Here is a 17,250-nt window from a genome sequence, read left to right as displayed (position 1 = left end):
CTACCTACTCCCAGACCCTGTATTCGATGTTTCGAGGTTATCAATAAAGACCAAAACAGTTTACATGTATGTACCAGCTGCTGAAAAGCTGGACATTTTAACAGGGACGTCTATGGGGATTGACTCATTTTGGAGCCAGCCTCCAAATGGCAGCTTTAGGTGGCAGTTTTGGTAATATGTAAAATAAATTAGTGTAGTCCCGTTGGATACACAGAGGATACCCTGGGATAAGTGGACTTGTCTGCTTTGGTCATGTGAAGGTTAGCATCATAAACTGATTCCATTATTCCTTCTCCTCCAGGACACTTTGCGGGAGTGCCCGCCTGACCACGGCACCGATGTGGACTACGCCTGCAATCCGAGCCTTCAGTTTATATCGCCCATGTACTTTGTCTCCTTTGTGCTCACCGCCCAGTTCGTGCTCATCAACGTGGTGGTAGCCGTGCTGATGAAGCACCTGGACGACTCCAACAAGGAGGCCCAAGAGGAGGCGGAGATGGATGCAGAAATTGAGCTGGAGCTGGCCCAGGGCACCCTCTGTTGCATGGGCGCCCCCGGTTGCGGGAGTGGGGGTGCAGACAAAGGACTGGTCATTGCCGGAGCCGGGTCTGGAGGCAGCGCGGCGGGGAGGGAGAAAGGAGGGGGGGGAGGAAGCGCCAGAGGTGACAGAGGGGACAGGGTGAGGAGGACGCAGCAACACCCGGGACAGCGCAGCTCCAACCGGACCCTGTACTCACCAGCACAAGTGAGTCTGTGTGAGTGTGTGTGTGTGGGTCTGATGAAAAGTTTGTTTGGTGTGTGTGTGAGTTTTCATGTATGGATGTTTCAAGCAAATCCACATTATTGTGGTCCAACTTAACAATCAGATTTATGTCTAAATCCTTTGAAAAAAAAATGAAGCACCAAACGCAGCTAGCTGCTAACATGCTATGTGGCTATTGGCACATTTTGTGTTCCATAACAATAAAGACGGTGTGTAGGCAGGAGGGAATACAACCACCACCCAGTTCATCCACCTTCACCTCCATCACCCTGCAGGTTTCACCACAGCAGAGGCAAAGAGTGGAAGAGACTTTGCGGCCCTGAAATGTGACCTCAGAGTCTAAACCATCTTGTGGATATTTAATCAGGGTGTAGTCCATAAGATTTTCTGTCATTTCTAACCCTATTTATGAGTCACAACCACTTTTGGAGTTGAGCAAGCTTTCATCTACACTGAAGGACAAATTAACAGACAACAGAGATTTTTGTTAAAAAATGGATTTTTAGGCCACAAAATATCAAAATATTTGAAGCCTAAATATGCTTGCCAGAAGCTAAAAGCTAATGCTAAGCTATAAAGCAGCTACAGCACGGTCACATGACTATAACATCAGCACCACCAAGTTCACTGCTCTGACCTCTTCTACAGTTTAAACACCTGGATGACCTTTAATGACATTGTCTGTAGTCCCATGTAGCCACTTGTTAGCATGTAGCCTTTTTTTATATTTGCTTTTCTCCTGTAATAATGTTTGAAACGTTAGTCGAGTGCATATAAATATTCTGTATGTTTGCAGGGTTTGTTTCCGTGTCTCTTCATACAGAGAAAATGACATATTTGAGTCAGAAGCTTGAGGAACACACAGGATGTAAACAGCGGCCTCTCACACTACTGCAGTGTCAGCATCTTTTTTCTTTGTTTTTCTGACAAAGGTCACACAAAGAGAGGACATGCTGAAACAAACAGCAACAAGGCGTTTCCACAACGTAAAACATGCAGATGTGAACTAGACTTTATATTTTAAACAGTGTGTTGTCCTCCCTCACTGTTGCCATAGCAACAAACCGTGTTTGTTAAGCAGGCAGAGGTGAAAGAAATTCTAATCGCTTACTCATGAAGCTTTTTTTCATATTAACCTTTCCACACCCACATGAGACTGCACACAGGTTACAGGTGTGTGTGTGTAAGGATTTCTGCTCAGAGATTTCCAGTACGAAGTGGCTAATGATAGCCGCGCCGCAGAGTAACACACATGAAGATGACTCACCGCTGAGTTTCACCTTTGGAGTTAAACTTGGCTGCATGGAGCCATTTTTAGTTCACAGAGGAACTTAATGCAGAACACACTGGAGACATCCCTCACTCCCTCGCTCCCCCCTTTTTTCCTCCCCCTCTGGTTATCTGTCTCATGAGTGATGAAGTGAAGAATCTGATGTAATTTATTCACAACCGTCCTCTGTGTTAAAGGACCAGTTTGTAATGAAACAATTCAAACAGAGGGGGCGCCATTTTAGATGTGGTGAAAGTTGTATGTAATCTTCACGTATAGTTTGCATTATAGCTCCAAACCACAAAAAATATTCTACATATAGTCTACATAAGCAATAATAAGTCTTAGCATCAAACTTCATTCTTTATCTTGCCAGGTGTGCAGTATACTGAGTATAGATTGTGTCGTCAGCAGCAGTAAGGATTGTTTCTGCTCATCCAACAAGATCAATTTGCTCTAAGGTCTAAACTGGCTTTTCTATCAGTGGGCTGGCTAATGTGTGCAAATCTGTCAGTTTCTGAGTTAGCTTTAATTATGTCTGCCATGTTTTAGCATAGGGCAGCACGGTGGTGCAGGGGTTAGAACTGTCGCCTCATAGCAAGAAGGTTTCAACTGACTGGGGCCTTTCTGTGAGGGCACGTTCTCCCTGTGCCTGCATGGGTTTTCTGCGGGTACCCCAGCTTCCTCCCACATTCTGAAGAAGTGCTTGTTAGGTTAATTGGTCACTCTAAATTGCCCATAGGTGTGTGTGTGTTGCCCTGCGATGGACTGGTGACCTGTCCAGGGTGTTAACCCTAACCCTAACCCCCCCTCATGACCCTGCACTGCAGGATGGAGTGGGTAATGGATGATGGATGGATGTTTTAGCATACATAAAATCATAACTTCATAAGTTTAGCCAATGTTGGAAATCTTCTTAAGCACTAATTGTTTCACTATTCCAGCATGCTGTGACCAAATTATATTAGACAATGGTATGGGGTGGTGCTATGTGGTTAGCACGCTAACTACTGCACTGCAAAACAGCCTTATTTATTAATGTTAATACCATAAAATGTATTTATTAATATTAATATTAATGACGGTGTTAGAGGCGCAAATAAATAAAAACATAAATGCAGACTATGTCATAAAAAGGCCCTTTCTCTGACATGTTGAAATAAGGGGTAATATATTGCACTAAAGGAGACACAGTAAGTTCACACAGACACACACAGATAATAGCTGAGCCAGTGACAGTCAGATAGAGGCAGTAATTAATTTCAGCTCTCTCTCTGCCTCCATTCCCTGCAGACAAGCCCTATTGTTGTCCACTAATACAGTTATTAATGGAGGCCAGCACACCGGCTACTGCAGTCAATCAAACATTATTTTTATATTAAACTCTCCACCTACTCAGAATGGACTATATTGGGTTTGTCTGTGAGTGTGTGTGTGTTCTGCAGTGCTGTTTCATAAAGCAGTGTGTGTATATTTATCCCGCTGGGAGTACAGTAACCTTTCTCTGTTCAAAATATGACTGATTGTAATGTAACGTGTGAGTCAGAAGTGTGTGTTTGCATAACAGAGCTGGGTGCGCTTTCTTATAAGCAGCATTGTAAAAAAAAAAAAAAAAAGTGTTACGAAAATAGGCCTGCGTGGGGCCTGAAGAGAAGCGACCTTATTTCACAGCTTCTGATGTAATGCGGTTATTTTGGCTGTTAGGAATGCGCTCCAGGCCTCCGATCCATTGTGAAATTCAGCACGCTGCCAGATATCACTTTGAAATTAGTTTTTTTTTTCTGCCAGATTAAAAAAAAATAAATAAAAACACAATCTGGCAGATGAGATTGAAGCGAGCAGGGATCATTTAAATGGCAGAAAAATCCCTGAATGATTCCTGCTTTAAACCTAATAATACCCGCAGCACAAAGCACAAATGCTTAAATCTTAAATTGTTTCAACAAGGTATTGAACGGCCTAATTCAGGTGATATATCAAATGTAATTGCAGCACTCGCACTGCTCAAGGCTTTGATAGTGAAATGATGTGTTACTGCAGCTAATGAGTGTTTGGAGTTTTATTATTGAGGAGCTTTTTTTTCCTCCCAGAGAGAACAGTGTTTGGCCCTAAAGGCCGAGATGTTGTGGTTGATTCGTGTGTGTGTGTGTGTAATTTTCTGGCACATTTCTCACCCTGTGCATTTTTTGTATGTGTGCGTGTACACACACAGGCCTCTTTTTAATAAACGATGCTGTATGCATTTCCCTACGTGTTCTCTTGTCCTCGCATGTTCGCATGTGCACCTGTTTGCGCCTGCGTGCATTCTGGTCTGCCGGCCTGCGTCCCGTGTGCGTGTTTGTGTGTGTGTGTCTGTGCGTGTGTATACGTGCGTGTGTGTGTGTGTATGTGTTCCAGGAGAGCCAGTGGTTGGACAGCGTATCTCTCCTCATCAAGGATACGTTAGAGGGGGAGATGCTGATGATCGACAACCTCTCCGGTTCGGTCTTCCACCACTACTCCTCTCCTCCGCCCATCTGCAAAGACTGCAAGGGCCACCCGCAAGAGGTACCACCACCCTGTCTGATGCACACACACGATAACACATACACACACACACACTAGATGGTCCCACATGTTAGAATCATCCACAAAACAGAAGAGCGAGCTTTGATTAATTGGCTTGGTTGCTTGTTAGGGGGTATGATTGATAAATTCATGGCCTGAGGTAGAAGGAGAAGTTCTGAAGGAGAGCCGTGGAATGTGGTGAAGTCTGGACGACGACCCATGACATGACACAGTGGAACATCAGCTGGGTGTCTCCCAGGAACGCAGTTATCCACACACAACAAACTCCAAATGACTGAGCTGTCAGCTCCCTTTGGGCCTGATGAGAAGATCCAGAGACAATCTGTCATTTCTGAGTTGGATCCTGAGAGATTTCTGCAGCAGTCTGTAACCATGGATCAGACTTGGGTCCACCACTTCCAACCAGAGAGCAGAGAACAATCCAAACAGTGGAAACAGACACAGTCTCCAAATCAGTGAGGTCTGCATCAAGGTGATGGTCTCTGTTTTCTGCTGATGGGCACCTGGTAAAGGGTCACACTGTTACAGGGGCCGACTACACTGATCTTTGAGACAGCTACAGGAGGAAAACCAACAAGTCCACCATCATCCAACACCTGTTCACCTGATCTACACCCTCACACTGACACCTCTCCAACAGGAGGAGGAGCTCAGTGGTCGCCTTCTAGATGGTAGAACCCCTCTGGAGGTCCAAGCTGCCAGCTACTACAAAAAGAGTTTTATGTGCTCCACCAGTGCTGGACTGAGTGTGACTCCTTCTACCAGAGGCTATGAATCTATCATACATCGTTTGTGTCACACAAACATCACAGCTGAATAATTTACTAGACAAATCTCCGGCTGCTTGTGAGGAGACCTTCTGATTTATTTTGACCTGCAGCCAGAATAAAATGCATTGTCTCCATATTAATGCAGTAAAAACAGCTTATAAAGTTTTATGTTTAGTAGCTTTCAGTGCATTCACAGAAACATCTGTGTGAGCTGCAGCGGCTTCACATCAAATTTACTTTTAGACTTTATTTTCTGCAGCTCAGCAGAGATCGTCATCATTTATAAAATCCTGCTGTACCTGAACCAAATATTGGACTCATTTCTCGCTCTCATAAGAATAGCTGCAGGTGGTGGATGAAAATAAACACAGTTTGAAATACATAAAGGTGTGAAGGCAGAAATGTATCCTGCAGAAGTCGACCTTCGCCTGTGCAGGATGTTCCAGGAACAGTAGGTGCCGATATTTTAGCCTGCATCAAACGCTTTGCAGAACTTTCTCAAATATGCACACAACCTAACACAACAGACACACACACACACTGATGTGCAGCTCGCATGCATGTAGGGTGACACACGGGAACATGTGCACGCCCCCTCATTTAAACACACTGCAGGGCTTCATTCATCACACAAAGTTCACGCTTTACAGAGCGTGTCAGCTTCTCTCTGTGCCGCCATGTTCCAGCATAACAGGGACTTAATTAAACATATCAGCACAAGATAAAAGCAACTTTGTGGATTAATGAGGCCCCTTTGCATGCATACACACATGCAACCATTCCTGACGATGTATGCATGCACGCACCAACAGCATCTCTCCCTCCTGCTCACATGGTAGGGTGTTTCTGTAAGCAGGAGATCCTGCATAAAACACACACACACACACACACACACACACACTGTCCTGTGTCTGTCACGATGACAAAGTGCAGCAGGTCAGCTCAGGAAAAGCAATAACTGGGCTCTACACCTCCTCACCTGTCAGCCAGGCTTTCTGCCTGTCTGCAGCCGCTGTCAAAGCATCAATCTCTCCTCCATTCTTTGATAAGCTCCCTCCTCCTGCTAACTCTTTCTTTCTCTGATTTACTCTATCTGATCCACTTCTGTTCTCCTTCACCCTCCATGTTCTGCAAACATCTGACTTGCATTAGGTGTGTGTGTGTGTGTGTGTGTGTGTGTGTGTGTGTGTTGTTCGCAAACTCTCCCTGTGATGTGCAGTTATGTTGTTGTGTTTAAGGCACAGCGGGACACCTGTGTGTGTGTGTAGGCGTAATGAGTGTTTGGGATGAGCTGCAGCTGGAGGGTGACTGCAGTCTGCAGGGATCAGTTCAGTGGAGCCGTGAAGGTCTTTGCTGTTCATTTGATTGAATAAACAAACGACACGAAAGTTTGTCAACATGGTTTATGTTAGAGATTTAAATAAAAGGCCTAGAATCTGACAGAAAAGATTATGTGGCACAATACTCACCTCATCAAAAAACGTTATATTTTTGTTTTTTTGTTTTTTTTGTTTCAACTTAAGGAAATTTTCACAATGAGAGTTATTTTTTTTTAAATCAACATTTTCATCATGTTTCCCTCTGAATAAAATTATTCACTTTACCTAAAAATTGCCTAAGAAAGAAACCTAAAAATAAGTTTTTCATTGTAATTAGATTTTTTTGAATACCTCTTTAATATCACACTATGAACATTTTGTATTTTTTTTCAAAATGATCAACCTCTAAAATTCTAGAAACATTTTTAAAATTATGCAAAAAAAATCAATATATTAGAAACATTTTTACAATTTGTAAATATTGAGAATATTTTTCTAAATGAGAAACAATTATGAGAAACTTTATAACATGATTATGTAACAAGAGAACTTGAATTTCCTTCAGGCCTTTGGATCACATGGAGCATAATATATAGAGGGTGTGATGCTGGGAGAAATGATAGAATACATAAAAATATTTTGTCTTTGATGACTGTGTGTGTGTGTTGCTCCTGGGTTGCAGCATAATGATATCACATACACTCGCCCTGTTCAGCTGGACAGGCTCGGCTCTGAGATGTTAGCCATTCTTATTTTCTTTTCAGTCACACTCATCCAGCGCTGAACAGAACCAAGCTTTGCTGCTGCAGCTGTGGGCACTTTCATTTGCCTCTGGCCTCGAGTCCCCCCCCTCGTTAGTGAGTGCTTCAGTGTGTCTGCAGTTACCGTGGGAGCGGCGGTGTAGCATCTCGTCCTGTACCCGTTGTGCTTTTTCATTGTCCCTGGAGGCACAGCCGAGGATACAGGACGAGAGTGGCTGTAGCTTCCTCCACCTGTCGATAAACTGAAGATATTTACAGCCCGCCTCAGAGACAGAGAGCAGGTCACACAGAAACAAATAGTCAGTAAACACCAGTGCATGGAAGGGAAACTGTAAAATAGTCCCTTTAAATGAATCAGCTGCACTGCTTTGCCTCATCTCCTCCTGCTCTCTCTCTCTCTTTCCTGGAGGGGGGGCTCGGCTAATGATAATTTACGGCCTCGTATTAGCCATGATTCTTCCTGTAGAACCACTCTCTCATTCTTGCCTGCTGGCATGTGTTAATATATCGCTAACCGGCCGCACTTCATCGGATTTCACTCGACACCCTTTTAATTTGCCTTTTCTTTCTGGCTATTTATTGCTCTGTCTCTTTAAAGAAATGCTGCTCGAGCACATCGCCGACAATCCACCCCGGCTCATGAGTGCTAGCTGAGAAGCTAGAACTCTGTGCAGAGAGGCCTACAGCTCTGCTGAAGCAGCCTCAGCCTGAGCTGGAGCCAGTGCTGGAACAATTAACAGGAGTCTCTGTTATTTTGGCCATGTCGTCTCTTCAGGATGTGTGCCTGGATATCTGCCTCTCGCCTCCCATTCATCCTGTTTTTTATGCTGACAGTGCTCTTACCATGATCTCATTATGGACAGGTGCCACAGCATCATGGCCTTTTTGTCAGTGTGGTGAAGCAGCTTGGTGGAGGTTTTATCTGTCAGACACTGAACAAGGAAAGAAATCATATCTCTGTACATATAAATCCGACTTCATGCTGCTCTGTTGGTTTTTTAAAGGCACGAGTAACTGACGAAAGTTCTCTGCAGCAGATCAGGATGGCAGAGATCGAACAGGCATCGCTAAAGTCGGAGCAGCTCTCAGACAAGTCCTCCTCGCCTGCGCTGCCAGATGACCTCAGCCTGGATGAACACATGGCCTATCAGCTGCTGGCGCAAGACAGCAAGGTGTGTACAAGCACAGAGGGAGCAAGTGAGATTTATCAATTATGTCTACAGGAAGTTTTCCAATGCAGAAATACTACTTTATGCAGACGATACTGTTCTGTTTGAAACTTACTGTAATCCTAAATGTTTTCATGTACTTTGCAGCAGTTCAAGAAAAAAATGGGTAGAAAATATTACATAAAGTCAGAAAAAGTCAAAAATAACCATACTACATAGGGATGTAGGGATGACTTTTTTATCTCTTATCTTATGTCCCGATCTGATGATGTGATTGGAAATCGGGCCCGATTACGTGATTTCAGACTCGATCGGAATCGGATGTTACCTCCCGATCAGGACTCGGATATATTAGGGCTCTCAAAGTTAACGTCTTCTGTGCAGGGTGGCTCTGTGTCCTGTAGTGTAGGGGTATGACTAGGCCTGTTGCGATAAACAATAAATCAATTAATTGCATGATAAATTAAATGGGCTCGATAAGTTTTTCGGCCGCGATAAATTACATTTGCATGCTGGTTTGTTTTCCTCTCTTTCTCTCTCTCTCTCCCTCTCGCTGCCAAAGAGACTGGATGACAAAAGGCGTCACTCCGGTGCGTAGCGTATAAAGGCCGTCGGACTTTATATGTCCCACGGCTTCTGTCTTAAAATGTGTCAAGTCAACAGGTAGTTCTTATTTTTTAACTCATTGTGTAACGTTTACGGGATGTTCTGAGCAGACCACGGTCAGCTCGCTGTCTGCGTCGCCATGGTGCGTCTCAGCACTGCAGGGCTTGGACGTTACAGCAACACAGAGAGCTGTGGAGCTGCTCAACACCGTTTCAACACTTTGCCAAATTCACCACGACACTAAACATGCTCATGTATAGAACCTGCTATCAGAGAGAGTCCGCGTTGTACGAGTGAAGTTCTCTGCCTTCTCACTGGCGGCACTCGCTGCAGCGCCACCCATTCTAGTTCTCTTGCCCAGTCCTCTTGTGCCATCTCTGCTGTCAGTTTCTATGTGTTTCTGTCTACATGGTGGCTCTCTACATGCAGCTGTCTGCAGCGGCCTGATGCGCATACACACATGCAAAAGCAAACACGTGCGCACACAAGCACATGTGCGTACAGGTGAGCCCACTCCCAGAGAGTGCGTGTTGTTTGGCTCTGTTGCTCATGACGTGCTGGTTGGTTTGACTTAACTCCATTGACTATGCTCAGATAAGCTATGGTAATAGGCCTACCACTACTCATAATAATATCAACATTAATATTAATATCATTAATAATAATAATAATAATAATAATAATAATAATAATAATAATAATAATAATAATAATAATGTTGATGATTGAGGGCCTTTCCAGTGTTTAATGTTCTTTAGAAATTAAAGTTTATTGATCTTTGAAAGGGTGTACTTGCATTATATGTCGTTATCATTATATTAGTTGAACATGGTCTCAAAACGACAATATTATCGATTATCGCAATAATTTCTCTTGGCAATTAATCACCCAGCAAAATCTGTTATCATGACAGGCCTAGGTATGGCAGTTGCTTTTGGTGCGAGGTCTCGATGAGCTGCTGCGTGTCTGAAATCCTATTTACTACCTTTATAGAGAATCTTGAAAGTATCGGATCGGGACTCGGTATCGGCAGATACTCAAAATCAAATGACTCGGACTCGGACTCAAAGGCAAAAAAACCTGAATGGGACATCCCTAATACTACAGTAACTAACTAACATCATTCATTAGTTAATATGAGCAACAATGAAACATAATGAGAATTGTATTTAAATATATAAACTATAATATATTATATATATTATATATTATTATATAATAGCCTGTTTTCAATATATAAGAATTTTATATAAAAGTTCTAAGAAACCACCTGAAAAGTTTTTGTAAAACAACTGAAATTATGACAATTTTAAAATCTGACTTTTTTTAAGGATTCAAAATGCTGAAAAATATTTTTTAAATTTTTATATTCTATTTTAATGCACAGATCCAAGCCTTGGAATTTTTTGGTAAAATTGAAAATGTTCCTTTCCTTCTGTACGTACACACACACCTCACAGTACTCACAGTACTTACAGTCACTGGATACTGCCCACACTCACCATTACTCATTGTACATCAGAGTCAGCAGGTCCTCCTCCTCCACCCGTACATGTGTATGGTACGACTTTCTATAGTTTCCATGAACTTCACAGCGGTTTGACAGTGTGAAAACACCATCAGATTACAGATACACATGCACATACAGTAGATGTAAGAGATTACAGGATAGAATTCTGCCCTGGCGTCCTTCTCGTGCAGGACAGTCCAACAGTGGCCAAAAGTCCCTGATGGTGTTTTTCTTTCCTGGAAGCACAAAACAAATTAGCATCATAAAATCAGTTTCTGGGCTCTGCTGTAGGCTCTCTGGGGATTTTTCATTTTTTTGCCACAGATCTCTCCATACATCAGCTTAACTATCTTGTCTTTGAAGAGGTCTCTCTCCACCACGGACCGCCTCATGAATAAATCTGCCGGCTCTCCCTGCAGTTGCTCTCCTGGGTGACTCCAGTGTCTCCCTTCCTTGAACCTGCTGTCCACCCCTCTAGGCTTAATCTTTTATGCTTCCCCTCTCTCAGTGTTACCCCTCCAGTAATTGCACACCTGTTCTTCACCTCCTTCTATCTGCAGCCCTTATCGTCCATCCTTTCTCTATAATGGGGTAATGCCTCTTGGTTCTGGATAGTCAGATAAGCCAGCAATCACACAGCGTGGCTCATTAGAGGTAGAAGACAGAGGTAGAGTTAGAGTCTTTATTTATCAGACATTGTTTTCCCTCACTGCAACATAAATCATTAAAATATATCATGGTTAGGCTCAGAAAATAGTTTCAATGCAAATGCTGAAGTAATAAGAGCAATGCTGTGTGTCTGTTCACATAAATGATGTTTTATCCTTCTCAATATTTCAACATCTTAGTTTTTAGAGTCGTGCTTGTATGTTGAAAGATTTATTCTTTCAAACTCATAAAAACATTTCCAAAGCTATGAAGCCTTCTCATAATATAATAATATAATTTAACATTTTTCTACAAAGAAAATTCCTTTAAATTCCTTTTTTTATGATTAATAATTCATTTTCAAAGTAACATTAATTTTTTTTTAATTAGAAAACGTTCCTCACTTCTGTGTATGTTTTTTTGCAGGGACGCTGTCATAGCGGCTCCCACAGCTCCGAGGAGACCGGCAGCAGCGGCGGAAGTCATGAAGGAGGCCACCTGCTCCAGACTCAGACCGTGGTGCTGAGCCAGGTACAGGGCTCAGGCCCACCATGCAGGGATGAGGTGGAGACACAGGAGATGGAGATGCAGACATACCCAGCTCATACATGCTCGGCTCAGTGCAGCCCTGGTTAGTAAATCAACTGTATTCCGTACACAATGTTAGGTTAGCTTAGATAGACCACACTGTGTGCACATGTGCAGACATGACCTGTTTTGACAAAAAAAAAGGTCTGGATCTATTGTACTGACGAGGGAAAGAATAAGTGGTCTGTCAGCAGGACAGATTTGGACAGTGTGTTTCTTCCTGAAGGTGGTGTTTCCAGCAGCAGCAACAAGGACAGAAACAAAGATGGTGGAGGAGGAGCCAGTGGTATTTCTGCTCTCTTCCATCTGCCCTCAGAGTTCTTCCACCCGGCAGGAGCAGCCATCCCTGTACCTCCACGCAGCAGGAGCCTGCGTTTGTCCAGGGGTCTCAGGCTGACCTCGCCGGCCTCCTGGGCCTCATTCCGAACCCCCGGAACGCACAGAAAGAAGCTCTATACACAGGTTAGGCAACTTAGAGATCTAAAAGACACCTGCAAGTGTTTTGTGTTGGCTTCATGTGTTGTGTGCTTTTTTTTTTAGTACCCCTCTCACAGCGACTCGTCCCTCGCCACGGGCAGCTCTGAGGGCAGCCTGCAGACCACCCTGGAGGAGGGCCTGAGCTTCAGTGTCTCTCCACCTCAGAACTTGGAACCATCAGCTCCCTTACCTCACCTGCCACCCGATGACACCACCACCATTTCCTCTCCTGTGCAGACCCTGAAGCTGAGGCCGACCCCCTCATCAGCTCTAACCCTTCTGGCCACCAGGGGTCACCAGCGAAGCCAGAGCAGCGGACGTGGCAGCACCAGCCCGGGCTACACCCGCGACGACTCCATCGATCCGTCAGACGAGGACCTGGGCATTGGCATCGGCTCGTCCATTGGCGGCTGCGGCTCCAGCCAAGCAGGAAACAGCGAACACTTGTCGGAAGTGATGAGCAGCCTGTCGCTGACCTCACTGCTGTCACCTAGCTCGCTGGTGTACCCGGGAGGAGCGGTGAAGAAGTGCAACAGCACAGGCAGCTTGGACCAAGGGGGCATGCTGCTGTCCTCCCGTGGCAGGGAGGGCCGCAGAGAGATTCTGGGCCTGGAGCTCATGGACTCACAGGGCTTCCTGGCCAACCCTTGGACAGCCGACTCAAGGCAAGGAGACAGAAGAGGGGAAAAAGGCGAGAGGGAACCAGGGCTGAAAGGGAAGAGCTCAAGCCAAACAACAGTAGGGCCTTGTCGAAAAAACAGATGAAACGTGTTGCTCACTCTTTCTTTGTCACTCCATTCCTTGGATCTAACCCATCGCTGTCCCGCTGTTTCTGCTTCATCAGTGAGACAGAGGGCCGAATCCTCATCTCTTACCCCGCCCAAACCTTTTCGATACATTTGTGACGAGTCCTGTTTTGTGCTACGTAAGGAGACATGGTTGTGGTCTGAGACCCACGGAGCTCGTGGACGCCTGCAGAGTCTGTGGTTCACAGAGGCAGTGCAGCGAGGAAGTGGGCGGAGCATCCGGATGGAGGCCGGCTGGAAAAAGCAGAGAGCGGATATAACGTCCATCTGCTGCGGCAGACGGAAACAACAGGTCCGACTCGACCTTCTGCTGAGATCAGAGGTGGAGGAGAGTTCAGGAGTGTGTGTGAGAGCAGTATGTGTGTGTGTGTGTGAGCACTGCCTCAGGTATCTAAGGCATGACTTCATTTGTCCTCATCACTGCACCTCTGCAGAGGTGTGACTGATTTTTCTTTGTGTGTCTACGTGAGATCATGAGCTGGATCGTCATGTGACACTTTAAGCACACTCCTTTTTTGACAAAAAGCGTCGCTGCTGGACCTTTGAATGCATGATGGGATTGCATTTAACCAAGATTTTTACCTATATACGGAAGTGTATCGAGATGTCAGTGTCGGGTGATGACCATGTGATTTCTATTCCACTATTTTTGTAGAGAAGAGAATAATAGGCACGTGCCGGTGTTTGTCCCTGTTCGACTCATCTTCTAGGACTTTTTGTCTGCCAGTGGCTTCCAGTTTTATAACATTTTTTAAAAGTTGTGGACGACAACGAAGCAAAAAATTTAAAACTGTGTGCGCTGAAGTGATTGTTCCCTCCAGCACATCTCCCTGTGGGAACACTGGTTCCTGCTGGATTTTTTTTGTTCATCAGAGGTTGGAGATGGGAACCGCCATATTCACTCACCACATGGAGGACTCCTCTGTTTGCTTTTAGCCTGAAACAAAAAACAAAAACTCAAAAAAAATCTCTCCGAAAGCTTTAATTTGAGCGTTACACCACAACATATCGAGCACATCGGTGTTCCTTAAGCATGGTTCTGGGATTGCAATACAGTATGCTTATTCTTGAAATGCACTCATCTCCTCTTCCCCATCACACTCAGTATGTTGTAGCAACCCACACACACACAAATCTTTTAATGCAAGCTTATTTTTGGCTTCTTCTCCTCCATCCTCTTGATTTCTAGAGGTAGACTGTTGTATCCCTCTGATCATTACCTTTAATTTGAATGAGGTGATGTGAGACACTCGGAGGGTTTGACCTTTTTTATCATGCAAAATCACTTTGATGACTATGTTCCTGTCACATGGAGTTAGGTATTAACATGTGAGAGACGTGTGTGTATGTGTGTGGGTGTGTTCTTGACTTCAGGTGTCCTGTTTGTCCGTGAGGATACGGTTGAAGAAGGAAACACGAAGCAACCAAGGGCTGTTTTAGCTTCAGAGATTTATCCTCCAATCTTTCTGAGACAAATCTGTGTGTCAGTGATCAAAGGTTAAAGCCTGGAAACACAGCAATAAATGTTCTACGTGTATGCCCTGTGTAAATGATGTCAATGTGATTTTTATCTCCTCAGAGCAGTATTCATTGCTGTCTGTTTGCGCTTCTGCTCATCCAATCAGACGGCACCTCTGCCCCGTCAGAGAGGGGCTCCAATTGGAACAACAAAATGAGGTTATTGAACTCAGGTCGGGGGGTAAAAACCACTACAAACTTTAAAGATGTGCTTAAGCTGTGCTCAGACAGAACACGAAGCAAACTTTCACCCTGCTTTCATTCGCACAACTTTCACTGATGCACAAACAGCACCGGCGAGTGTGTGTGATATGAAATCATGATTTTCAATTTGTGTTGCCCTGTGTGTGTGTGAGGGTGTGTGTGTGTGTGCAGCCATGCCACCTCTGAAATTTTGCTCGTCTTCAGTCTGAACACACCTTAAGTGTTCACATTTGTACATATCTTTGTATTTTGCATGTGTGCATTGCTGCCAGTGACCCTGATTATATCATTAGTATGCATTTCATAAAATTGTACAAAGTTAAAGGGATTGCCGCAGTGTTTTTTAAAACCACAAAAAAAAACTCAGCAAAAAAAAAGTCACACAAAGAATGTTTTTTTCTTCCTACACATACATGAATGTTATTAATCAGCACATCCTCTCCAGGGAAAACAAAGACTTGATCAGGATCTCTCAGCGTCACAGTTAACATTAAAAACAATAAGTGATCCGATGCTCCTTGAGTGGAACACCTTTCCGTCAAAAACAAAAAATCCGGCACGCCTCAGTACAACTAAGAAGCCATGACAGTTCACATGTGACCAGCCTGAAAAAAATTTATAGAGATTAAAAATTAGAAAGCCATGATTGACTCAGTGATGACCAGCAGTCACGTTACCAAAACTCAGCGACTATTTGAGTTATCTGCAGCTTTCTACAGCTGATGTTCATAAAAAATGCAAATATCCAAATATCTGCTGTAGCCATGATTGTGGTGTGACCACAGAGGTGCAGTCAGCAGTGAATCCACACTGACACAACATGTGCCAGGAGGGAATAGACTCAGAAATGTAATCGAAATGTATTAGCATCAGGAATAGACACCATATTGACAGCTCATGACAGGGCTGTAGTTGTTACCATGGTTACCTGACATGAATCATGATCACACAAACAATATAACAAGATAAAGCAGTAAAAAACATGAAGAAGTTAGGGCCTCACTAGTCATGCCTGATCGACCCTTGTCACAGACTGTGTGCCGGTCTTTGTACGACCTCTGGTGGTAGAAATATGACCTTAAAGCAGAACCTTCAATATGGCACACATCAGACTGTAAAATAAAAAGAGCTAATGGGGGTAGCGTCATGCAAACCAGCAAAAAGGTGTGGAAGCTTGTTGTAAACCCAAATGGTGGTTTGGAAATTATAAGCAATCGACTGATTCTGTGGTTTATGTGTTAGGATGTGCTGAAAAATACATTCCACGTTTGTTATATGTAACTGAGTCTGACATGGCAGCAGGAGAAAGGAGGTCGAGTCAGGACAGCTGGACAGAGTGAAGCCAGCAGACAGCGTGAGATGCTGCAGGAGCAGCAGACTTCTCCCGACAGCTTGTCATCGGCAGCTTTGCCCGGCAGAGCCGTCAGCGCGAGAGGCAGAGAGGGAGCACATTAGGCATGCACGCTGAACTCAGAGGTGTTGTTTACCTCACACCCTCAACCAGCGAGCTCTCCACATCGCCTGAACTCCCAAAAACACTGCTTCTCCTTCCAGGGTCCTTCAGATGTCACCGCAGGAGGGTGGAGGTGTGCGAGCACAACAAACAAGTGGATGTGTGGCTGCTTCGCTGGTCTCTAACGTTTTTAAAGAAGAGAGGGACCGCTTCTGTCCATTTTCTAGATTGCTGCTACATCACTGCACCAAAAGGTCAGTATCCAGCTCACCGCTGCCCTCCCAGGGGGTTTGACATGATTGATTACCCCCCACAGCAACACACAAGCCCCCTGAGACATCCAGGGTTCTTCACCTCACCTGGAAGCCTCAGCCATAACCTTTACTGAGCTCCTGAGCAGCAGGAAAACAGAGAGGAGAGAAACCTGAGTCTGGAAACGCATCAATCAAGACTGAATTAAAGAGGCAAAGAAATGTCAGAGGGATCCAGAAGCTTCGTCAGATGTGTCTGGTTGCTGTCTGTCTGCCTGTTTTCATGCTGCTTTTTGTTTTTCTGTAATGAGTCACATCAGGCAGCAGAAGGCCCTTGATGTGTGCAGAGGCGACCTGAGCGCCATTTAAAGTATTACACCCAGGTTGTCTCTTTGAAGTTATCAAACATAAACCCGTATAAAACGGAAGGGTCAGCAAGCAGAGCGGAGACAAATATGTGGACAGGTGCTTTCAAAAGAGCCTCTTTCAAAGTGAGTTTGAAGTGGTTATAATGTCTGTGCAGGATTGTTGTCGTTGTAAAAACTAGAAAAGCTGAACAGCAAGCAAAA

General features: G+C 44.4%; 1 protein-coding gene across 1 annotated transcript in view; it reads left to right on the top strand.

Annotated features, from left to right (window-relative positions):
* LOC114439334 (voltage-dependent T-type calcium channel subunit alpha-1I-like) overlaps positions 1-15,165 on the top strand; it is a 111,021-nt gene extending 95,856 nt beyond the window's left edge. Inside the window, exons 32-37 of the mRNA XM_028411191.1 lie at positions 302-745; positions 4,431-4,580; positions 8,486-8,623; positions 11,811-12,015; positions 12,199-12,434; positions 12,513-15,165. Coding sequence (XP_028266992.1) covers positions 302-745; positions 4,431-4,580; positions 8,486-8,623; positions 11,811-12,015; positions 12,199-12,434; positions 12,513-13,214 — 1,875 coding nt within the window. The 3' untranslated portion in view covers positions 13,215-15,165. The remainder of the gene's footprint in view (positions 1-301; positions 746-4,430; positions 4,581-8,485; positions 8,624-11,810; positions 12,016-12,198; positions 12,435-12,512) is intronic.
* Positions 15,166-17,250: the final 2,085 nt, after the last annotated feature.

This window comes from Parambassis ranga, chromosome 8 (assembly GCF_900634625.1).
Source record: "Parambassis ranga chromosome 8, fParRan2.1, whole genome shotgun sequence".
Lineage (NCBI taxonomy): Eukaryota > Metazoa > Chordata > Actinopteri > Ambassidae > Parambassis > Parambassis ranga.
The sequence above is the reverse complement of the archived record's forward strand: the minus strand, read 5'-3'. Positions and strand labels throughout refer to the sequence as shown.